The 25,786-nt window shown below is 33.3% G+C and overlaps 1 protein-coding gene across 1 annotated transcript; it reads right to left on the reverse strand.

Moving 5' to 3' along the window:
• Positions 1-3,963: 3,963 nt before the first annotated feature.
• On the reverse strand, positions 3,964-25,786 carry LOC124363040. The gene is made up of 5 exons (XM_046818103.1): positions 25,586-25,786; positions 16,733-16,868; positions 12,483-12,616; positions 5,471-5,687; positions 3,964-4,193 (listed from the first exon to the last, which is right to left on the reverse strand). Exons 1-5 carry the CDS (start codon positions 25,757-25,759, stop codon positions 4,123-4,125), a joined length of 732 nt encoding a protein of 243 aa, XP_046674059.1. The 5' UTR covers positions 25,760-25,786; the 3' UTR covers positions 3,964-4,122.

Consider the following 25,786-nt stretch of genomic DNA (forward strand, 5'->3'; position numbering starts at 1 on the left):
CAGATCAAAGCTGCTCGTTCAGCGATAGCACTTTTGGAGCACAAAGTAAAGGTTGTCATCAGCCCTACTTTGAGTAAAACAGAGTGGAACTTTACTTTGACAACAGAATCAAGAAAATTCTGATCATCCTGGAAAATTGTATTAAAATTATACAATATCAAGTTTTATTGATTAAGAAATGCAGTTGCAACGACGCAAAATACTTTTTTTTATTTTTTAAACAGTAAGGATAATATTCAATCAGAAAAATTTCATCTTATTTAGTGGTTTCGATTACCTGAACATTTTTTATTAAATTAATGTCTTTTTTAATCATATTATTTTTATCGTTTACCATATTAGTAAGAAATGGTTAAATTTAAATTGGTACTTGCCAGGGGGTACTGATGTCATTGAATGAAAAAGAATAGACCTTACTTTCACATATGAAGGTTTTATCAAAATTATAGCTAATTATGTGTTACAATTTGTGCATAGCACTTCCATGGTAAATCTTTTGATTTAAATTTATTTAAACCATCTGGTAATTCCACATTTTTTATCTAAATACGAAATACTGGAGATTTCTGAACTATTTTCCGTGTTTAAAGTGATACAATGTAATAATCACTGTGATATTTATACTCACAAACACGTTTGACGTGACAACATATATTAGTATTGGATATTAATATTAGTTTGGATATTAGTACTGTGATAAATTAATATTGACAGTGGTTGTTATATTATCGTAATATTTATTAAATTATAAATGCAAAAGTAACTTTGTTTGTTTCCATTGACGCATACACTTTTTACCCGTTTCTACTATACATATAAAGTTCTTAATACATATAATGTAGGGTTGATTCAATAGGCATGTTGAGTTTAGCTCCCGTTCACCTACCTCTTAGTGCAGTGTTTGGAATCTGACGCAGATTGATCCAGATTACAATTTGGTACCTGATGATGCAATGCGAATACCTCTTCTCCTATACTACATTGTATTTTGTAATCTAGGTGTCTCTGATGTCGAAACTATGCTAAGAGGTATTCTCATTTTCTTATCAGGTGTACAATTGAGTGCACTGCGATGTTATAGATTATAGATACGAACTCTAAGCATTGTGAATCATCCGAGTATTCTACACATACCGTAGCTATGATAAAAAGTGCTTATTCAATTTTAATGTTCAACTTCAGTTCACCTTCCTCTTACAGCTGCCTTTTCACCTATATTACACTATATTTTACAGTCTAGGTTTTTCTGTTGTCGTAACCAAAATAAAATTGAGGTTTTTTGTCACATACGTTTTTTGGATCCCTTCAATCGAATATGACATCAGATTCCATAGCCAAGTCTGTAACAATATTAGTTTCCAGATTATTTACAGAGACTATGACAAATAGACAGTCATCTCCTAAAAAATTCGAGATTTGAGTTATCAATACATTTCAATGCAAAATTAGGAATGGGAAAGCCATATTTTCCGTCTACGCTTTACTATTTTGTATTTTTATATGTATATATTTATTTACCATATATGTGGATTAATTTTGTCTAATATCTGAAAAGTGATTACACTTTTGCATTGCAAAAAGACGTATGAGAAATGTTATTGTTTAAACATTTCACTACAAAAAACCAACTAAACTTTAGACTGCATCAAATAACAAGAAATTGCGTAAAAAATCAGAAAAACATGTGAAATAAACCAAATACTAGTCCCTAATATTCTTCTCTTAATTTTCCCGCCTTTTCCCCTAACTTTCTGATTCCGGCAATTTAAAACAATAGATTGTTTGATGTTGAAAGATCTGTACGCGAATTGTTTTTCTTTATCTGTCAACTTGTTCTTTATACGTTCATCATACACGTCTTTGTACATAACTTTAAGAAAAGAGACACTTCCCGAAAAATCTATACGACAGAATGGTAACTTTTATCTGCCTCATCACATTCTTGTTTTATCCAATTCGTATACAAATAAGACTGCTAACTTTCGCAACTTCGTGGTGTATGCATGTTTGATGTTAAAAGGAAAATAAAACAAGGTACTTATGAGGTATTAAAAGACAGCTCCGCAGTTTACATTGAGCAACTGATATGATTCTTATCATTGTTGTGGTTTATAATTTATAGTTGTAAATATATTGTTTATTTCAGATAATTGTCTGTTATTTTTTCTGTTATTTTCTAATTTGTTGGAAAATACCCAGTACATTGTTTTTTCGGTTATTGAAAATGTAATACACTTCAGTTTATAGTAGCGAATACAGTATAACAAACCTCAAAGGTAGACATCATTTCCGGAACAAACAGTTCACAAATGAAACTCGGTAGCTGACGATTCTCTGTTCATAGCTGCTACCGCGCACAGCTCGGAGTTTATTTCATACTTTATGTACAGTAGAATATAAATTATCTGAATACTACTGACAACCGATATTTATCACAACATTCAATAACCAACAAAATTACAAACTGTGTATTTAAAAAAGCAGATACCAGCAATGAATGTAAACAACAAAAACTTGTGAATAAAACAAAAAGTGGAAATACGTCTACGTAGAGGCAGAGTGATACAAGTCTACGTCTCTCTGAAGTAAGGATATTAAATTCCTTCTGTGTATCTAGCTAATATGGCCCAACTTAAGCGAGTGTATTAAATTGCAAAACGAGTTAGGGACGGTGGATGGAGGGAAGTTTGAGAAGAAGATTGCTCATTTAAAATACATGTCGCATCCACCCGCACAGGATGTTTCCTCGGATGCATTAAACATGTTAAACTGTCCCACTTGTAATAGTAACTACCTCGATGTTGAATTGTTTAGTAAAACTTTCTCACTATGACGACTCATATTGAAAGGTTTCTTTCAATTTTTATTTCTTCGGTCATTTAATAAAAATATTTTTCAAATATATGATTAAATTAGGAGTATGTAAATCCACCCTATAATATCTTACGTGTATGATATTTGTTTAACATACAACAAATATCATACAAAACATGTACACAAATATCTGTGATTTTGCAGACAACTGTTTTACTTCAAGTACTGACTAAACACTCTACTTACTACCGTTTAAAACTAAATTGTAATTCATTATTGAAGTCTATGTAACTAAAGAAACAAAGATCATGACATTTCGCAAAATAGTATATCTCATATTCATGTATGATACTTGTAATAAAATGTTTCTTATAAATAGCCTTTAGATGATCATTTTCAATGTACACTGGAATCACGGAAGAGTTATGGGTTGTCTCATTACATTTTTCAATATTGGACTGAGCCATATTGTGAGAAATAGGTTCCTATTGTATCATTTTAGAAATATTGAACATTTGTTTTAAGATGGCGTAAAACGCTATTTTTTATTAAATACTAGTTTCAATTATTAAAAAAAGACTAATATTTTTAATAGATACAAAAGCTGATAAATCCAGTTGACAATCTTTTATAAGTGCTGATGGAATATATGTTATTTAACAACTCATGGATCTAAAACCACTCAATACATATCAATTTCACCATAAAAACATATAACGAGATTATGCAAAATGTTCTGATCTGATTTTATAAGATGTACACTAGGGCGTTTTCAGAAGCTATACATTTTTACGAGTTTCTCCTAATGCAATTGCTCTTTCCAGACCTTTTATGGTCTAATAAACAGACATTTAGAGTAAAGACTTATAGCTATTATCTTAAACTTACATTTGGCAAAGGTGCAGACGGCGGATAAATAAAAAGTTTGAGCTATTTTTAAATGCGCTGTTTTAAAAAATCCAGTGAACAACCATAATGATGTTGATCTGATATCCTGCCTGTTATCATACTGCAATCATGTTAAGGGTAACCGGCTGCTAAATAAAGTTATTCATACAACCTTGGGCTTGTTTAAAATCGTTAAAAATGTTATATACTCGTACATTGGTAAATATAGAAGTGGTCAGGGAAGAAATAAATAAAACTAAATACAATTTTTAAATAAGTTTATTTAACATCCTACAAAACATTGATAAATTACAGCAAGGAGAGGAAAAATGTACACGTAATCCTGACATTGACTGGGGGAAACAGTTAGACAGTCTGGAGAGTTCACAGCCATAGCGATAGTAGCTGCAGTGCCTGATGTTACCTGGAGTGTATTACAGCTGCCATCAGGGCCATCTGTAGTAGGCAAGTGAAGCTTGGAGCTCCGCCAGCTACAGGTAACAAATATAAAGATTATCATTGTTATAAATTACATTGAATGCTTCGAAATTATAAGGTATGTTAGAGGCATTGAAATATTGAGATAGTATTTCCTTCTAAGCGTCGGACTTAGTATCTGTTCAGTTATAGATATTCGCCTACGTTCAAATTCTTAACACTATAGTACTGAGTGTACATTACTTTTTATCAGTACTGTAGTATACCAATATGTCATACTGTCCCAACTTTACACTATACATTCATTGATAAATTCTACGCACATATTTATAGTTTTGAAGCGTGAGTTTAAAACAGTGAGTTTAAATTAGTGTTACACTTTCTCGTTAAAAATTCAACATGCATTTAAAAAAAAAACTTATTTTTAAAATTATTTTTAAAAAATTTATATGTTACTTTTTTCTCTTTTTAACTAAAAAAGATGTTCGGTTTCTTTTCTTAATATATTTGAGATAAATATTTAATTTTTGTGCGATACAAAATTGTATCTTGATTGGTTTAGCGTTTTTTAAAGTTTAAATAATTAATATCTATTATGTTTAAACATTCCAGTGATTTCCAATGGAACTACTCAGTTATAATAAAGTTATGTTGAATGTGTCCGTCTGATACTTTAATTTGGCCAGCCTTCTCCAACGTATTCATATTTATTTTTGCATTTTTTTTAATAGTATTTAATAGTAATGAAAGCTCTTAAGCTTAGCCCTTAAACTACTAGAACTGTCCATAAGAGTACATAAGTAAACTAATGTCAGTTCCAAGAAGACGAGGCGGTCTACTGATTACTCAGCAGTCCATCAACTCCAAGACTTCACAGTCTGCGTAATATTTGCTTCTTGTAATTGCCCTCAGCCTTAGCTGTAGCCTACAGATTATACCAGGTCCTTGCTCAATCAGTACGGCAAGTTTACAAAATATTTTTTTTCTGAATGGTTAGACGATTCGTAAGAAAAAACAAGAACGTCACTCACCAAATCTCGTTGGCTGTTATGATCTGTCGTTTTATGATTAATATTAACCAGATTTATCTCAGTTTTACTAGTAGTGCAAAATTTTTCCTTTCAAAAAACGTATATTAAAGAGTTGATGAAAATGTTTTTTACCAAAAATTCAAAACCTTTTATAGTATTATAATCTTTAATGACTGTGAAAAATATTCTTTGCATCCAGAGTTACGGCCAGAATCATTGTTTTAAAAACTTGTATTCTAGTTTTATGATGTATTATTATTTTAACACCAAAAAGACAGTAGAAATACCCAGATACTGACCGGCGGAGTTCTTGTTTCCAAGCACAGAGGCAAGGCGAGGCCGGTCCTCATCCAGCCATAGTTCCCGGACTGTCCGGGAGATGGAGAACAGATCGGCAACACAGCGCAGGCGCAGCTTGCCGCCCGGAAATCTAGCCGCAGACAGTTCCACTGTGAGACTTGCCGTCGTCACCGTGTCACTGGTGTTCCCGTGGTGCTGCAGGGAACTGGCCTCCTCCTAGAAAATTTAATTATGTCAGTTTATCAGTAATTAACATCTTGAGCAATTTTACATACAAAGTATTTATTTTCCATGTTTGGACGAAAACTTACTAGGACACAATAAATAAACTAAGTACACTTTTAAAAGTTCATTATTAATTTTACATAAATATTTACAGAGCATTGAAAAACTCTTTCTGCCTTTAAATAAGACACAATGTATTATTTTCAATTTCAAAGGTCACAGAAATGGACTTTGTTTTGTTATTATCATCGAGATTGAAAATTGTCTCCAGCAAAGTAAAATTTTAAAATTTACTATAGATCCTATGAATACGTTTTTTTATAATAGGTATCGCTTACAATATAAAAAACGCATTATATGTTTGATTTTACAAGTGCATCAATCAAATCAATATCCAACACACACAGAATTCATTGTTTTTTTTACAGTTTTGTTCAATTCAAAGAGGGAACTATAAAAGACTTCATTGTTTTCCGGCACATACTTTTAGACCGAAACTTGTTTAGCCTGCAAGATTTCGAATTTTAAAACGTCAATATGTACAGATGTTGTCGAAATAAAAAAACAATTTTTTTTCGTTCTTTATTGTTGTAAAATACCAAAAATCTATTATATGATACAAAAATCAAACAATTACTTTGATTTTTTTGTTCTGTGTAAAGTTTTATTTCAATTATTATATTTAAAAAAAATGGACATATAGATAGTGGCCTACTCAAAAGGTAATATACAAACTCATAATTTTTTTCACCCTTTTGGGACTTATTTGACTCAATATAAAATTGAAAATGGTATGTAGCGATAAATAATAATAATAATTTAATATGACGCTATTTGCACAAACCTGTCTAACATTTTCAATATTAACGATGATTTGTACTCAAATATTTTTTACTGAATGCTCAGAAATTAAACCCCTATGAGTGATATAATATTATCTTGTTAGTACATTTTTTATAATATAAACATAGCACATTCTAGAGCAGTTTTATGTTATTGATGTGTACTACTATTAATCATAAACAGAGATGAAATGAAATGAAATAAAATAAAAGATTCTTTAGTTTTACAGGCAAAGTTAGGGCCGCATGGCCCTTTCTTTGGAAAACCAATGGAAAAATATCTTGGATAAACCAAAATAGCAGACGTTGTTAAGTCATTAAAACCTTTACTTTCTAACTTCAATTATTTTTGTTGTATTTTTTTATATAAGTGATTTCAGTAAATAATTTACATCATGTAGAGTGTGAAATATATTTAAAATATTTATTAATTATTGAAATAAAAATTAGAAATGCTGTCTTATAATTATACGGATTTTGATTTAGTTATTAGTAAGGCAAAACTTTTTCAGATAGTATACAAGCGCACTTAAGAATAATAGATTATTTGAAAAACATATGACAGATGTTGAAGTAGTTTCCTGACAATGTTACAAACATATTGAATCTGTACAGTAGACTACAAAATTGTAACATTACTTTCATGAGTTTTTTACTAAAGAACGAATAGCTTCTTTAACCATTGTCTTTGTTGCTATTCTCTGTAATAATTGAAAATTCGCTAGCGGAAACAAGACTGTATGCCTCTCAAGTCGTATACTACAATGGGTCCGCCACCGCTAGCGTTGTGCCTGACTTATGTAAGCGAACGTTGTATGAGCACCATCCACCTCATGTGTCTATATTTATACAGTCTTCATAATTTAACATCGACTATTTAGTGTATTGAGTTTCTATAGTTCAGTGGGTTTTAAAAACTTAGAAATAGTATTTATGCAAGGTTGAAGTACGCGACGCGTAATAGGTTCACTGAGGTTGCATACGAAACGTCAAATCTACTCTTGAGATGACAAATGTAAGAAATGTTTACATACTCCCGGCAGAAAAAAGAGAATATCTACCAGCCTACTGAGTGATAGGTTTCAATTATGTTATTCAAATCCTATGAATTGACATGCATCATCGTACAACTCATACTTGTCTATTTAGAAATGAAGTTTCATACAAAATGTAAAGTCTATAAAAAAAATCTTTTTCAAGATAATAATAATAATACGAATTGTTATGTGTTACAATGTTACGTGATTTACAAATATATTACACTGTAAATTTTTGTTGCCATTATGTTTAGGCTGCTTATAATACCAATGTACAAATTTTCGCTAACGTTCATCCAAATCTTAAAGATCGATATGCATTATCATCAAACTCGATGTTGGTTATATAGAAATGCAGCTTAAAGCAGATGATTAAGTCTACAGATCACTTCTTGAGAGTACGTGTGGACAGACAAGCAGAAAGTCAGGAATGGAAATGTCAATCCCCTTAAGTAATATACTGCACTAACGCTCTGCAAATAAAACAAACCTACTTTAAATATGTCATACATTTGTTGAATTGTAACTTAAAATATACATGTTTTTAATTTAGCACCTTGTGTCTAAATTAGCATTCTTATTGTATATTTAAAATGAGAATAAGCAGAGTATTTAGGGAACAGGTACGTTACAAAAACAAATTAAAAATACATATGTTTTTCATTCTGTTTCTGATACACAATACCTTAGAAAATAAATACCAAGTAGTTTAGTGCAAGTATCTATCTAGGTAGTTGAATCTTCGCATTCCTATAGTTTGAGTTGTAAGTTAATTTTCACTTTTTTATTAATTCGAAGAACTTCAAGCAGTTACAGTGAGGCTATATTTTTAAAATATATAAAAAATATTGGAAACGTACTAAACATATCCGTATTAAAAAGATGTCTGGATTGTAGTATGACTGCGATATATGCGATATGTATTAGAGGGTTGGATACAAGTAGAAGTAACATCAGTACTCAAAGACAGATGTTACGAACGCTGACTCGTCTTGTGTTAAATCGATCAAACATAAGCGTCTTTCCAATTGTCTTGTTTGCATTTTCTCTCTCCTACGAGGATATATCAAAACTGAAACAGGATCATAATCTTGTTTCCACTTTGAGATAAGAATTGTGAATATAGAGTTCCTTATAGTGTGAATTATACACCATGAGAGGCTTATAAGCTCATTAAATCGTTTACTACAAAGACCCCGATACCGTTAACGTTGGGCCTGACTTATGTGAGCAAACGTTGTGCGAGCCCCTGCTTTATCAACTGCTTGGAATGGTTTTTTAGTTTACTCTTCATTAACCCCATCGATTTGAAACTAAAAGTTTGAATTTAATGAAAAACCACACCTAAAAAGTATGAATTATTGGCTTTTTGAGTAAACTAAGTGTTCATGGAATATATAAGATTTGTTAATTTTCACTTCATGCTTCGGTTACTAATGTTTTTACAGAGAAATGTGTTTATTTCTATCATAAAATAAGTATTTTTACTTTTTAGTACCTATATTTTAAAATATTTTCCATTTAATGTCGATTTTGAACTAAACTCTTTTATAATAATTTAATAAGTAAATAATACATAAATATACATAGCTATATGGGTATCTTCAAAATAATATAATATCTAAATTAAAGAATTCTTAAATTTATTTTTCCCTTACTTCAATCTCAGTTCTTCTGAGATAACATATAATTCTTGTGTATATTATAATATAAATCTAGCAATTTATATTTAATTTATATGAACCAAATGTTTTCGAAACAGGGAGAGTTTGTTTTGTGTATATTCTTAAAAAAAAGGTAATAACAAACATTATTTTGTGGTACTCTAAGATCCCATTCAAACTATATATTTCACAAATTTAAAGACATTAAACCAATATTTTTATTTTATTGTACACTTAATGCCCTAATCAAGATCGTTAATTAGCAAAGTAGGCCGTGGTGAAGAAGGGTAGTTACTGGAGTGTTATAAAAATGCATATTTCCGCTTGTGTAGAATATTGTTGACGTCTTTGGTTGGATAAATTAAGGATTTCTTACCTAAATGTATCTCAATCTGTGGACCATAATGAATATTTTTTAGACCAATACGATGAGATCTTTAGAAGAATATAATATTTTATATAAAATTGAACTTTGAAGTTAGTTCTAACATTAGGGGTAACTATGATGTTAACTCACAGAATAAACAAACTAATTACAGTCATTATGACATTTTATCACATGATACAGTTATACATTTAATGAAATTACATTGTTTGACTAGTAGGTAAAACTTTCGTTGCGTTATTTTGGGCCATTTGATACTTTATGTTATTGCTTTATTTTTCTAATGACCTATTCTTGATTTTGTTCAATCATTCCTTTAAATTAAAGCAAATTTTAACCTACTTTTACTCCTATCAAGGTATAGATACTGTCGATTTATAAGTGGAAAAATAACCATCAAAATGCCCTTTTTAGCATCTATTTTCGTATACTAGGTATCACCTATAGATATTGAACGATATACGTACATAAAAATATTTCCATATTGATACATCCATATTTCCAGTTCCCTGTATAACATACACACATACTAGTAGTCCCACAGTGCCAGACGAGCAGTCCTGTTACTTTGGCAACACTCACAAGAATCTATACCCACCAGTGCCAGATAAACTACCAGACAAAGGCGGCAAGCTGAACCAGAGCTCTCACACACTTGAAGAACGCCGAGTCGCCCATAACACGTATCGATCGAGACATTTGCTACATTCTGTGCCGAGTTATGCCTCTCCGCTGTCAGATATGTGCGTCACTTCTGTCGTTCTGGCCATCTGGAAATGCCTGTTAGCGTTCTTCCCATGCTATACATCGAACCTTTAAGCCTTCAAGGGAGGTTTACGAATTCATCCTTCAATGAATAGTTATATTTTATACTCTTGAAAAATTATTGTTGGTATTTAAGATCTTTCAGCGTATACCTTGAATTCAAGAAAATTTGTTTATAAATTATTAATATTTGATGTTATAAATTTCATTATAACAGCTACACACAGAATTATTTTTTTATTAAAATGTTTACTTTTAGTCTACGTTACAGATATGAGACTATATTGTACACACATTAGTGTCAATATCTGCTAAAAAGCGACAGGATGTAACTGCTAGGGAAAGGAATATATAAATCATCTCATACAAACACCACCGTTGTTATTACTCTAGTTATACCTTAATTATCTATCACTAATTAAATAAGTATTTTCCAATAATGTTCCATTTCAATAGCTGTTAAAAATAATAGTTAGCTGATTACTAATCGGCAGCTAAACAACATTCGAATAAAAAAACTATTGGCACAGTTTTAAAAATACAGTATTTTTTGCACATCACAACACAATTAATCATCATTCTTAAAATAATTATTTCAAGTTTCTAGCCTAACCTAAATGATGCTTGACAGATATTTCAAATAACGTGGTGTTAGTCTCGTCAAGACTGTAGTAAGCCTTGCCGATCAGATGACTCGCCTTGAAAACTTTAATATTAGGAGAGATTTCCTAACATCTGCGGCATTGAGTTAAATATTTTGGGACCGTATAGATATAGTAACTGTTTAAACAAAACCAATCTGTATGTTCTATACTGAGGTCGGATTTTTGCATTTATTGAAAATTGTGTAAATATATTGATAACTTGATTAGTGTATTTTAAGTGAAGATTCGCATTTAGTAAAACCGTTAGTATTCCGTTATTCCGTCACAGCAAAATACACTTGGTATTAAAATGTTCATGTAAAAGTAACCCATATTATACTATTCTTATGAATTTTTCATAAAATTCTTTTGGGTATTTATAATAGATTCAATGTGAGTATCCTATACCTTACATTGAAATAAACATGGAATTTATTCTAAAGTGTAAAATGATTAGATTAACTGCCGTTAGTTGTGTCCCCGAATATTGCGATGTTGAACTATTGCGTAGCTATAACGGCCCAATCAGCATCTAGTTCCTGCAATACAATAACAGAGACCTATAATGCTAGCTATAGTTCTGTGTACATTATCACCAAGTACAATGCCTTTGTTTAACCAAAGAGATCTGACCACTCCGAAATATATAGCTATTCTAATATCAAAACCATTAAAGACGCTGATTTTTAAAATTCAGAATGTCCATAAATTACTCTATCATTTATTTGTCAGGTGTCAAATTGAGACTCAATAATTGAGTTATTAATGTTGTTTAACTGCTGATTAATAATCAGCTTATTGTTGTATTTAACAGTGTAAAAAATTAATTTTATTTTTTAAAGTGACATATAGTCGCAATATAGACAAATCAAATTAATTTACCTGAAGGATCAATTCGGTTAAACAATATATAATACATACAAAACATTATATATACGAGTGTAAAATAATTTCGACAATTATTGTATTAATCGTATACAATCAGTAGTTAAACAGCATGAAGAACTTTATTAGTGCATTCTAAAAACCTTAACTATTCGGTTGTTATTTGCCATAGAAAAATAAGTTTGTCATAAAAATATTCATAGAAAGGTTACCCATATGACATTTAATTCTTTTTAAATTATTAGATTTTAACCATTTTCATGGCTGCCATTTTGATATATAACATGGTAGTTCTCTGCATTTTTTTTAATAGGTCTTAATTCGACTAAACATTTTTTTTAAATTTGAATTGTATACCTTTATTCGACTTTTGCCTAAATAACAAACAGACAGATATGTCGTAAACCAAGCAATATAGGTCTGTACTTTATATGACATTTCTTACTATTTTGACCTTATAAACGTCATGGTGAAGTTTGATATAGTAATTTATGTACCCCCTGTGTATTGTATTACATTAATGAGTAAGTAAATAACATTTTAAGTATTTTTTTTATTACAGACCTCTTCACCATTGAGATACCATGTGACATTGGCTGGTGGGGAAGAGGGGGGTGAGCTGCAGTTGGCTCTTAGTGTGTCTCCTGCAGAGTAGCTGTTTTTCTCCAACCTAATCACAGGTTCTTCTAGAAGTTCATCTGGAAAATCGAGACATACCTCTGAATACCTCTTTTATAACAGTTTCTTAAGATCCCAGGAAGATGGGTCATCCACCATACCAATCGTATCATCTTTCTTTATACAACCAACAAAGAAAGATTATATAAATTACAAATATTATAAATAAAAATTGACGTCTTCCATTACATATACGTAATAGTAAACATTTTTTAAATTTCGTCATGACAATTTTGGAATTTAAAACATACTAAAGTTAAACGTTATGTTTTAAATCTTTCAACTATTCCCAATAATATGCTTATTTACCAAATGTATCATTAGCTGTAAATAAAACAAATTAAAAGAGACGATTTCTAAGTAGGAATAGAGGCTAGCTTGGCACTTGCTCAGCTCTCAAGTAGTCTGTGTACTTTACCATGTGGAGCTGTAGTTTACAGTATTTCTGGATTTTTCTGGTATTCTTGGTAAACTCGAGTCTATCGCTGTAGGCACTTCTCTCAACGGTTCAGGTGGTGTTTACTTGTGCAAATCTTCTTTCGTTTACTTTATATGGGATTATTATTCCTCCTATAGATTATTTATCTCGCACTCGCCAATGACTTGTTCGTATGTTTTTGTATACATTTACATTTCTTTAATCATGGAATGAAATGTATATCTTATATAACTAAAATTTAATGTATATATCAGTAGTTTAATGTAGACTAAATACATTTTAAGACTAATAGTTTTTAGTTTTAAATATTTATTTTTCCTCCATTATTTTTAAATATGTTGCCTTCTGAAAACGTTTAATTTTGTATCACATCGCTTAAAGGAACATAATTAATGGAAAAATCAAATTTACATACAATACAAAAGCAGATAACAAACATTTTATAGTTGAAACCAAAAAACTCTATCTCGTTTTATACCAAATTTCTAACGATAAAATAATGTCATAAAAATCAGAGAGAGTGATCGATCATAAGAGAATCTAAAAATAATTTATAAAACAAAAATATTTCATAGGATCATATTTTTATCACACTGTCTAAATAAAACCCATGAAAAGCGTAAATAAATGTTAATAATAAAGACGTTTTCCAAGAATGTATTTAAATCATTTATTGTATGTTTTCAAAATTTTTCTTTAGGTTATTGCTATATAAAAATGTATTGTTATATACCTATATAAACTAAATTTTATTGTGGCCTAGTGGGTACAGACACGATTTTATATGCAGTGACATGGTTGGTGCCTGCTCTAGTCACCTACAACCTTCAAATATATGCTTCAGTTTCTGACTTAGAACTTGTTCTGTTATTTACCATTCTTTTTTAATTCTTTGTACGATTAAGATTTTTGACACCTGAAGAAAAGAATACCTTCCAATCTTCGAAGGGTAAATGTTTGAATCATTAACGATTGCAGAACAAAACCTGTTATCCTGTCAGTTTTGTTTTCAATCTATGTGACTTTCTTTTTATGTATCCATTTGGTCTGCATTCACGATGCTGTTTATAACTTTGATATTCTACATTTATACGTGTTTAAATTTAATTTGTATAATTTAAATGTCCCTACAATTTAGTATGTTGGGATTAACACCCGTAACAAACTTAGACATTGAGAACACTGAGTGCTTTGACACGTTAATATCTTTACACGATGGAGAGGTAATAATCTCAATATTAACCTTGAGATAGTACGTTCAGTCAATCTTTGTAACTATTTTCTTCTGGCCGTGACATCACCAAGAGTAGATTATTGCGTAAAATAGATTTTCAACCTTAATAGATTTTCACTGTTCATCAAAGGCAAAACTTTTTGACACTTTTGTATTATTCCAGGATCCAATTTCCATAGTATAAGCACATAATCTTATTTTTGTAATGGATACAAGAATTCGCCTTAAGTAAGAAATCGACCACCAACCACACTTGTATTGGTCAGTGTTCACGTAAGAGTTCAAAATATGAAATGATTATATAATTATCACTTTTCTCATATCATATTTTCTTACCTTAGTATACTTAAACACTATCTTTAGACACGTAAATAAACGTGAAATTAGTGTCAGCTAATGATCAACAGACTCTTAGAGAGTTGTATTTCAGTTTCTTTATCAAGTTGTTTGACAGTTCTGTTACTCTTATTTATGTTTGTATCAAGCTAGAAAAAGTTTAGTTTGAGAGAAAATTGTGTTTCATATTTATTACCCCTTTTATGCCCTTCTATTTTAACTTCCAACAAAGCCATCGTGTCTGACGATAGATTTTTTTATTTGGGCAAAATTTCTTTGTTGATTTTACACGTTGTGTGCTTATACACTGATAACTGGCTCTCCGCTTCTAGACTATAATGCTCTCAGTTTGCTGTCCATCTAGTTTCAGAAGGCGGCTTTTAAAACGTTAACCTACATACATTTACACATGGTTTACATAAGCAAACTCATCTTAAAATTTATATTTTTTTAAACATCAACAGAGTAGAATAACAACGCATTATTACTTTTCATGTTACAGAGAAAACAATGAAGCTGAGTCCATTGTTTCAACTTCTTTATAAATATATCGGCAAACCACTACCGGGAGGGGGTCTATCAAATGATGGAGAGAGAAAGAGCAGAGGTAAAGTAATCTCCAGTTAACTGGCCCACAAATCACACTTAAACTAAGGGCGATGCTACTGCATTAACAGGGTCAATGTATCATCTAAAATGCGTTGCCATAAACATAATTATTTATAATTGTTTTTATATGTATACTCCTTCAAGTGCGATTATACTATTGTAGTATTTGTGCTTACCATATTTAAAGCAATAAAAACCTAACTTGGCTGTGAGTGGAAAAAGTAATTTGTTTTTATGTTGTTTTATGTTAAAACTGTTTTCGTTACTAAATATATATTTTTTCAAAACGTTCTTATTGTGCACCTGTAGCCGTTATGTCGTGAACTCCATTGTGATTACCCTCACACACTTTTAACTTCAACCGTCGTCACTCGATTTAATCTATAATCCCAACTTAGTTTTGTCCAATTTATATTTTTTTATCCTTTGCTGTTATACCAAACCGTCTAATGTATCTCATTTTAAATAAGAGCTACATTGCTGTGGCAGTTACTGTGGTACATTACATATATGTTGGAGTAAATTGTTTTTTCATAGCTGATAAATTTTAAATGGCTCTCCAGCATTTGTGTTTAAGTAAACATTTACTGAAAATTTTACTAAATTCGAATAAACTGTTATATATGATATAGCCATCAAAAACTGTAATACTGATTTCGCACTTCAATAATTATAAAATCCGTAAAAACTCTTAGCTATAAAATCTGTAAAATCTTCTTAGTTAATTGACAACAATAAAATATAACCTAACACACACCATTATGATCTATGTAGCAAAACATATATATATATATATATATATATATATATATAAATATATATAAATCAATTATTTACTCACTCTTTCTTGATGAATGTTTTCACCCACTTTCTTATGTCGTATTCATTCATAAACCTCCGAGCTAATTTCAGTATTTTGTACTTAGATCCTCAATGTGGAAATTTAATTTCCATGTACCATGTATTGGATAGCTGTTCAAAAGCTATCAACTATTCTGTTGCATATAGCAGCAACGTAAACATTCATTGTTTTGTTTTTTTTTTTTTTTTTTCAAGATGTTATTATGTCTGAGTTGGACGAAATATTATTATTGTACTTTAACTGGATATTAGATGTTGATTGCCGTTTTTCTTTTGTTCACTTTTAAATATCTAGTATATCTTTTTGGGATATTGGTTGCATATATTGGACTTAACAGTTGGAACATACAATTAACTAGTTCAGTTCACTTAGACTCACATTACACTTTGTGGGCTTACTTTACCTATTAACTGCGGATTTTCAATATTGACATGTGTAATCAATATGCACATTATTTATTTCACACAACTTAATAAACCGTTCAAAACTGATGAAAAATCATTTTTTGTGTTATTCAAATCAATAACGAACAAAAGGTGTGACTTAGTTGGATAGTTAAAACATATGGTCAAACTAGTAGGCTAGTTACACCTGACGTGCAAAGTAGTATGCTAAATAAAACTACTGAGCAAAGTAGGAAAAGTCTAGATACTCACTGACCACGTGCATGTAGCCTGAGACCACCTCGGTGTGGAAGTGTGGGGCGTCGCTGGATACCTCACAGCGGTACTTGCCGGACAAGAACTTCTGCACATCCCGTAACACCACCATCTCCGCTCCGGAGGCCACCACCTGTCAATATGCAAACTTCAGTCTCCTTTACTCGCTTTAGATGTATTCTCAATCTGTATATTTATTCATATCTATAATAAACAAAATCGGAAAGGAAGAAAGATGCTACTTTTGCGTAATTTCTAAGGACGTCAATGATTCTTTGTCTATAACTGTCTATGTTAACTTTGATTGATATGCAAAGTATATGGATGAAGGCTCGAAAGATAATTGTTTTTGTATTTATTTAACCTTGGAATTGAACCCTCCCAACGTTCGGTAGTATTAGCGTGCCATAAGAAACTGCAGACACTCAACTTCTAAACGTTGACAATAAAATGGCTAAACCGATCAATGTGGACATCCACGTAAAAGTTTTATCACTGAAACAAGAATGTTAGCAAACATTTACTTCACTTGACCTGTAAGGTTTTCTGCGGCAATTGAAACTATATTCCTGATGTATTAGAATGTGGACTTGAGGCCACCTCATGTAGAGATGTGCATCCAACTTGAGAAGAGATACAGGCCACTATCTCAGTCGTGTCATTTTGAAGAGAGCTCTGTTCCAGCCTCTACCAGCCGAAAAAAGCATAGAAACGTTCTCTGGCTTATCAAAACCTTACCTCTGGGGTTTTAACACTAATCTGAAGTGATAGTTAGCAATAGAGAAGGAAGATGAAGAGCTTTATACTTACATACTTTATTGCTTATTTACCACTTCATATCATGCACATTCGTGAGGTAAATGCATAAAATGGTAATAAATATAATCACATTTTTTCTTTAAAAAAACAAGAAAACTGACAGAAGAGTTACAGAATATTTCAAATATTTCTCTGCCGAACAGTGTTCGAGAGCCACTCAACGAAATCCTTGACACTCTTCAAACTTCTTTGCTTTCTCTTCGAAATATTATATCACTAGTTAACTCATTGTGGTTGCTGTTTATATTTTGGAACAATTTCATCTAATTCTTTGTTTGAAGGTTATTTTTGACGATGGAAGGATTGTGAAGGAAACAGGATTTTTCCGGACATTTGCCATCGTTCAGTGAAACAATAAATCAGTAACACTACGTTTCGAGATCTGCAATCTGATCTCTTCTTCAGGTAAAGAACTAACCTAATACATAATATTACAAACTAGGTTAAAGTAAACAAATCTTACTAAAGCGTTGTGGCACGCCTAAGTCAGGAATCACAACCTACATATTGTTTGTCAACTTCACTAACTCTATAAACATGCACTTAATAAAAAAACTATACAAAACACTAATCATTGAAACAGAACTACGGAATACAGGTCACAATACGTCTTCATTCGTCTACTAACCACCTACGACTGACCAAAGGGGCTAGCCAAAGGTAATCGTGACGGCAGACTAAAACAAGATGGCGGAAATAAAAAGGAAGGGGGACAGGAATGGGCCCTTTCGTTATTATTGGTTCATGCGAGATGAACTTCTTAAAACCATATTGTTACTCCGCATTGGTTCATTACAAATATCTGATCCGTTTGATACTTTTGGTTTTCTCTTTAGTTCATTTTTTTAGAATTGGCAACCAAAGCGGCCTAATCTCGACTGATGGTTGACTGATTGGTTGGTCTGCCAATTTAATGTATGTTGCCATGTATGTTGTTGTTGTTTAATGTATGTTAATTTCCTTTGAAGAAATGTGGTTCCCGGTGTATTATGTTGGCTTCATCTCAATTCATATGATGGTCTTCGGACCAACAATGGTGTGCAATTTTTAACTTCTCTGTTAGACCCTTTCTCGTGTTTTCTTTGTGCTCTTTTATCCTTACGTTTAGTGGTCTTTTTGTCTCGCCTATGTATTCCCTATTGCAACTACATTTTATACTGTAAACACAGTTTTTTGGAATCCTGTGTGCCATTTTTTTGGGTTTTTTTTTACGAGACTTTGTGTTGTGTGTTTTAAACGCGGTTCTAATGTTGTACTTTCTACCTACTCTTCTAATTTTCTCCGATAATCCCGGCACATAAGGGATTGACATATACGCAAATTTATCACAATTCTGATTTTCTGACTCAGGAATGATACTTCTGGTTCTTTTGCACTTATTTATTACTAATTGAGGGTATCCATTGCTTCTGAGATCCGATTCAACTTTCTTAAATTCTTCTTTTAATCCATCTTTATCTGAGCACAAGCTGTTTGCTCTATCAAACAACGAGTAGGCTACTCCTTCTTTGACATATTTTTGATGGTTGGATTGATAATTTAAATATTTTCCTGTGTGTGTTATCTTTCGAAAAACAGTTGTCTTAAGGACATCCCTATCTCTTAATACACACACATCCAAAAAGGGAAGCTTGTTTTGGACTTCCACTTCCATTGTGAGGCAGATAGAAGGAGAAATACTATTAATGTGATTCAAAAAATTATTTAATTCAATGTCTCCATGAGAAAAAATAAGAAATGTATCATCCAGATACCTCCACCAAATCTTCGGTTTGAACTGAGCCAAAGCTTTTCGCTCAAATTCCTCCATAAAGATATTGGCGAAAATAGGAGACAGTGGAGAACCCATTGCCATTCCCTCATCTTGACGGTAAATTTTACCCTCTAACTCAAAATAATTGCATTGAGTGCATAGTTCTAAAAGTTCCATAATTACTGGCACGGGAAGTTTAGTTCTATTCTTTAACGTTTGGTCTTCTTTGAGACGTGATTTAATAATTCCGAGAGTTTCTGGTTTCTGGTTTTGACTTCTCTACAAAATCCCTGGAATTTTTTATGAAAGAGTCGGTTTTTCCTACCAATGGCGTTAAGATGTCCAAGAGGACTTTAGACAATTCCCTGCAAGGTGAATCACGAGAATCAGGTGAATCATGATGGGCCGGAGAGGGAGGAGTTAATTTAGATCTAAATTTATATTAAAAATTTCTTTATGTTTTCTTAAGGTGTTTGCTACTTTGCGTTTCAAATGAATCAGTCGGGTCTTTATTTAAAACTGTATATTTGCCAGTATTTAAAGTTTCCGCAATCTTTTCTTTATACGCTACTGAGTCAAGTACAACAGTAGCGTTGCCTTTGTCGGCTGGTAAGATTTTGACCGTGTCGTCTTTCCCAAGGACCGACATGGCCTTTTTCTCCTCTATTGTCAAATTGGGTTTTGTGGGAGGAATTTTTCTGAGTAAAAGACTTGCCTCACAACGAAACCGGTCACCCTGTTCCTCAGATAACTGTGAAACAGCCGACTCGATTCCAGTTACGAACTCCAGTGCCTTTACCGATTTTTGTACGACAGAAAAGTTTAAACCCTTGGATAATACTGATATTTCCGCTTCATTGAGGATTTTTGAAGAGAGGTTGATTACATTTTTATTATTTGCATCCGTATTCACATCTTTAGGCAAATCACATTTTTTGGGCCTAATCTTTTCAAGTTTGGAGATTTTCTTTTTATTATCTGTTTCAGAAACTTGTTTACATCTATTTTGGATGCTTTCGAGAATTTTGTTGAATTCTGTACCGATCAGTGTTTTTACTTCAGTTTTTTTACACTCAATACTATTTTGGAGGAGGCATCTTTCACGATGATGATATGCAATTCTTTCTTTAAGTAAAGATTTATAAGCAAAAGACAAAATTTTGTCGGCTTGCAGATCTCGAAACGTAGTGTTACTGATTTATTGTTTCACTGAAAGATGGCAAATGTCCGGAAAAATCCTGTTTCCTTCATATAACTAACAGCTTAGTAATATTTACTACTTACATTTGGAAAATTAAATAATTGTTTTGATTTATCTGTAATCTAGTTTTATGCATGAAATAATAATAATACATTTATAAATTACATGACTTTAAATTGATTATGTAAAACAAATGAGAATTTAATGCAAATGAAGTATATATTTCAGATAATTACAGAACTTTAGATAGTAATTAAACAGGGAGGTTGACAGGTTATCTCTTGGTGACGTACTATACTGGTGGTTAATTTGGACAATAGTTCCTGTTGTTAGACTGTATAGTGGACTACTGCAACTTTCACCTAACTGTACCACTATTTACAGCAGCTGTTGATGTTTCCTCTAAAACTATAAATATAAACTTCACCAGTTTTTGGTCACAATATCTAATGAAATGCATACGAAGACGATCAAATACGAGTAGTTTTTAATAGAATTTTCTGTAGTCAATCCTGGTGAATTTAGTTTAGGAGTAAAATTCTCGGGAAAATGAATATTTGTATTTGGAACATGTTAAAAATGGAGGATATTTTTCAGAACACATCTCTCTCTCTCTCTCTCTTCTCTCTCTCTCTCTCTCTCTCTCTCTCTCTCTCTCTCTCTCTCTCTCTCTCTCCCTCTCCGTCTCCCTCTCTCCCTCTCCCTCTCTCTTTCTATTTTTTAATTAGATTTGTTCAAAAAATATTTTTATTCTCAGTGGCTTGGTTAGCATTTAAATCAATATTTAATTCATAGACGGAAACAAATTATATCCATAACTTAATTATAGTAGGATTTTTTTTTAATGACAGCGGGAATATTCATAAAGGCTTACTCAAAACAATATTCAAACTCACTTTTATTTGAGTCTCAGGAAAATTTCTTGTTATACATAAAAGACGAACAATGCTCTGATGAACAACAGTAACCTTTTACCTCTATCTACTTACTATTTAATAAGCTAACTGTTGAATATATATACCTAATTTATTTATTTATATACTCACAGAGCTTTTCTCATATTAATTGTATTTAATGTTAAGGCTTGACAGAATATGAACATTTATACATCAAAATATATGTAGTAAGAAGAGTAAAATGTAGAATGTGTTTCGAGTTAGTATTCAGGCGATACTTTCGTCACTTTAAAAAAAAGTGAATAATATTGTTTTAAAAAACAAGCACAAATTTGGATAAATATTCAGTACATTTCCATCCATCAGTGAATCGGAAATTTTTAACAATGGAGAGTAAATATTTGTCCGGATATCTAACATAACCACCACGCCAAAGCCCAGTGGGGACACATAGGGGCAGATGACATGTTTGGCTGTCGCCCCCCAGTTGTGGTATCGACCCTGTGACGTCAGAGCCTGCCTGTCAATCTGTCACACGATCACTTTATTGTGTCTGGGCTCATCGGCTTGCTAAACCTACACTTCACATCACCACACACGCTAAGAGTTTTGAGACATTAAAATAAAACAGTTTTAAGCCGTATTTTTAAAGCTAAATTTGTTAATGTTTGAACATATCTAATAGCAATATATCTATCTACTAGTTTTGAAGTACTAAAAGTTTCCAACCGTACATGATTAATTGCACTTGCCTTCAACAAAAAACAAGAAGCCTCCCTTGTTAACATTAGAGTAGAGTTAAAATTAGGAACTAGAAAATAGTGTGCTGTTACTCGCTTGGGATCTCTATTTGTGAACGCTATTACTGCGGGTTTGCGGTATCTGGATGCAGCACCAGCCGATGACCTGGGTGAGGACATGTCTAGTCTCGATTTGAGTCCCGGGCCTGGGAATACCATCAGCGGGGACCATGACCCCTCTGTGAGCTGCGATGTTTCTCTGGTCCCGGGAAACTAACTGGGATGGGGGGACACGGGGCGTCTCAAAGTCGCGCACCTCAACATTAGATCCCTCAATACAGGGTTTGAGGAAATGTGTTCATTTGTGCGTGACTTTGACTTTGATGCAATTGGGATATCTGAGACATGGCTTCACCCCGGCACCCCATCAGACAATTATCAGATGACTGGGTACACACTTCTGCGATGTGATCGGCGTGCTGACTTACACGGCATTGCAGACGCGGTGACAGGTGGTGGCGTTGCCTTGTATATTAAGGAGGGAATCTCCTTCGAGCAGCACACACTTACTGAGGATGTGGGCCCTGGTATCGAGTCTCTTTGTGTTGTCCTGAGGATAAGGGGAGTAAGGCTTGGTTTATGTGTGGTATACAGGCCACCACATGTAAGGTACACCTCACTGTCAGCTTTGTTTCACTCTATCTTTGTTAACTTGGCTATCGGATCGAACTCCATTATGTACTTGGGCGACAACAACATAGATTTATTGTCAAATAGTTGTAATGAAGCCAAGTACTTACGCCGACTCTTGAAAGAATACAATGCAATACAATTAGTAAATGAACCAACAAGAGTGACAGCAACCTCTTCCACCTTGTTAGACCACATAATAGTGGACAGGTCGGTCGAGGTCGAGAGGACCGGCGTCATCGATGCAGCAGGCATTAGGGACCATAGAGGGGTGAAGATAACGGACCACAAGTTGATATATTGTTGCGTAAAAGTTAAGAAAGAGAAAAAAGGGCCAAAAATGATAACCTACAGAGATTTTTCAAAATTCAACCCAGAAAGTGCTGTCAAAGCAGTCGCGGAGATTGACTGGGAGAGAGCAATGCACATTGACAGGGTGGACAATATTGAGCACTTCATCACTACCCATGTTAAAAGTGTATTTGATTCACATGCTCCAATTGTATGCAAGAGAGTGACAAAAAAGAAAGCCCCGTGGAGGAACGATGTCATAAACAAGCAGACTAAACTAAAAAACAAACTCCGTAAGATATATTGGAAAACCAGGGACAGTAAAGATTGGGAGATGTATAAAAGAACACGCAATGAATTGAATGGGATGGTGTGGAGAGCAAAGAGAGATTTTTTCACTGAGAAATTATCCACTAACAAGTAACAAGGATCCCAAAGATTTTTGGACTTGTTTGAAACAGTGTAATATAGTTATGAAAAACAGAAATGAAAACATTCCACACCAACTGAAGCTTGATGACATCAATCAGTATTTTGTCAATATGGGGAATGGAAATGAAGCCAGAGTTGAAGAAATCGATGTCTTCAGAACTAGTAAGAGAATTGAATCGATGAATGATTTTAGCTTTTCTGCTGTCACTGAAGATGATGTAAAAAAAGCACTAAATGAAATAAAATCTAGAGCTGTTGGTAGTGATGAAATATCCATCCAAATGATTAAGGCAGTGAGTCCGTATGCTTTGGGTGCAATTACTCATCTTATTAACAAATCATTGATGAGCGGTGTGTTCCCGCAGAGATGGAAAATGAGTGTTGTTCATCCATTGCCAAAAAGTAACGTCCCCTAAAAGTGTCCAACAACTGAGACCCATCTCGATTTTACCAGCAATATCGAAGATTATGGAAAAAATAGTAACACTTCAAATAGCACAGTATATGAACGAAGTAAACATATTGCCAAAAACACAATCTGGATTTAGAAAAATTCATAGCACATGCACTGCCCTGGTAAGTCTGTTCAGTGACTTAATTGATGCGAAAGATAAAGGGATGTGTAGTTCACTAGTGATACTGGACTACTCACAAGCATTTGATTCCCTTAACCATGAACTTTTGTACGCTAAGATGAATTTTTATGGCTTTGGCAAAAATTCAATCGAGTGGGTAAAATCATACCTAGGAGACAGAAGTCAGGTTACAAAGATGGGAAGTGAGACGTCAACTTCACTTGTCAAAAGGCGAGGTGTTCCTCAAGGAAGTTGTCTTGGACCTATATTGTTCAACTTATATACGTCTGACTTCCCAAGTTGTGTTCAAAGCTGTGCAGCTCACCTGTACGCAGATGATTGTCAGTTGCGCTTGTCATACGAGCCTGGCTCCATTGATGAGGCTATTGAGAAAATAAATTCCGACCTAGTGAACATCAACACTTGGTCGGTTAACAATGGCCTTAAACTCAATATAGGTAAGTGGCATTGTCCTTCATCTTGCCCCACACAATCTGGTGCAGGCCCTTGGTCAGAGAGGAGTGAGAGTAAGGCTCAGTGGGGAGAGCCTGTCTGTCTCTGAGTCAGTCAAGACTCTCGGAGTTGTGCTTGACAGTAAGCTCACCTTTTCTGATCATGTCACTCATGCTATCCAGCGTGCCCTTGGTAGGCTGAGGGGTCTGTACAGATTTAGAAGTCTGGTGCCAGAATCCGCTAAGCTCCGGCTTATGAGTTCTCTTGTTCTGTCTGTATTTTATTACTGCTATCCTGCATACGGCAACAGTATCTCTAGGGGAGACATAGATCGGATTCAAAGACTGCAAAACTCTGCAGTTCGATTCATTTTCAATTTGAGGCGCTTTGATCATGTGTCACCCTTCCGAGATGCTGTCAGTTTGTCCCCCATGGAAAATGTATGCAGGATCCTGACATGTGGCATGATCCACAAGGTGCTTGCGCAGGGTGAGCCGCGGTACCTGGTCGAGAAGCTCCAATTTCGGGAGGAGGTCTCTCAACGCAGTGTCCGCCATGGTGACTTGCTTCACTTTCCCAGAGTCAAGCATGAGTTTGGGAGGAGGAGCTTTTCTTACTTTGGCCCAAAGTTGTACAATGACCTCCCCCAGAGCCTTAAACAGACTTCTGTTACTGTTTTTAAAAGTAAACTAAGAAAAATGATTGTACAGTAATTTATTTGTCTTGTTTGGGTGTTATATTTAGTCTATAGGTTTTAGTTTTAATTTTATTTCCCAGTATTGTAAATAGTGTAAGATATGACAAGATTTGTTTCTGTAAAGCAGTTGTTATACTGAGAAACGCTTGCAATAAAGGCATTTTTATTTATTTATTTATTTTATTTACAGACCATTTTTCTTATCTGTCAGTCCGGTATGCGTTAGATATAGTGAACATGGAAATGACACAATTACAACCAATGACTCTTTTCCAACAAAGTCACTACAGAAAATGAACTTACATCGACATTGATTCCAGGCAGTGCGAAAACTCTGGTGTGCGGGAGTTCCTTGAGGACGTACCTGAAGAACTCTTGTCGACCTTTGTACCACTTGACCGTGTAGAGTTGGTCTCCCTCCAAGTCGTAGAGGCAGAGTAGGGAGGCGGTAGAGCCCGTGGGGACGGCCACAGGCATGCGGAGGGTGACGTCTCTCAGACCTCC

The sequence above is a fragment of the Homalodisca vitripennis genome, chromosome 5 (genome assembly GCF_021130785.1).
Source record: "Homalodisca vitripennis isolate AUS2020 chromosome 5, UT_GWSS_2.1, whole genome shotgun sequence".
NCBI classification, from domain to species: Eukaryota; Metazoa; Arthropoda; class Insecta; order Hemiptera; family Cicadellidae; genus Homalodisca; species Homalodisca vitripennis.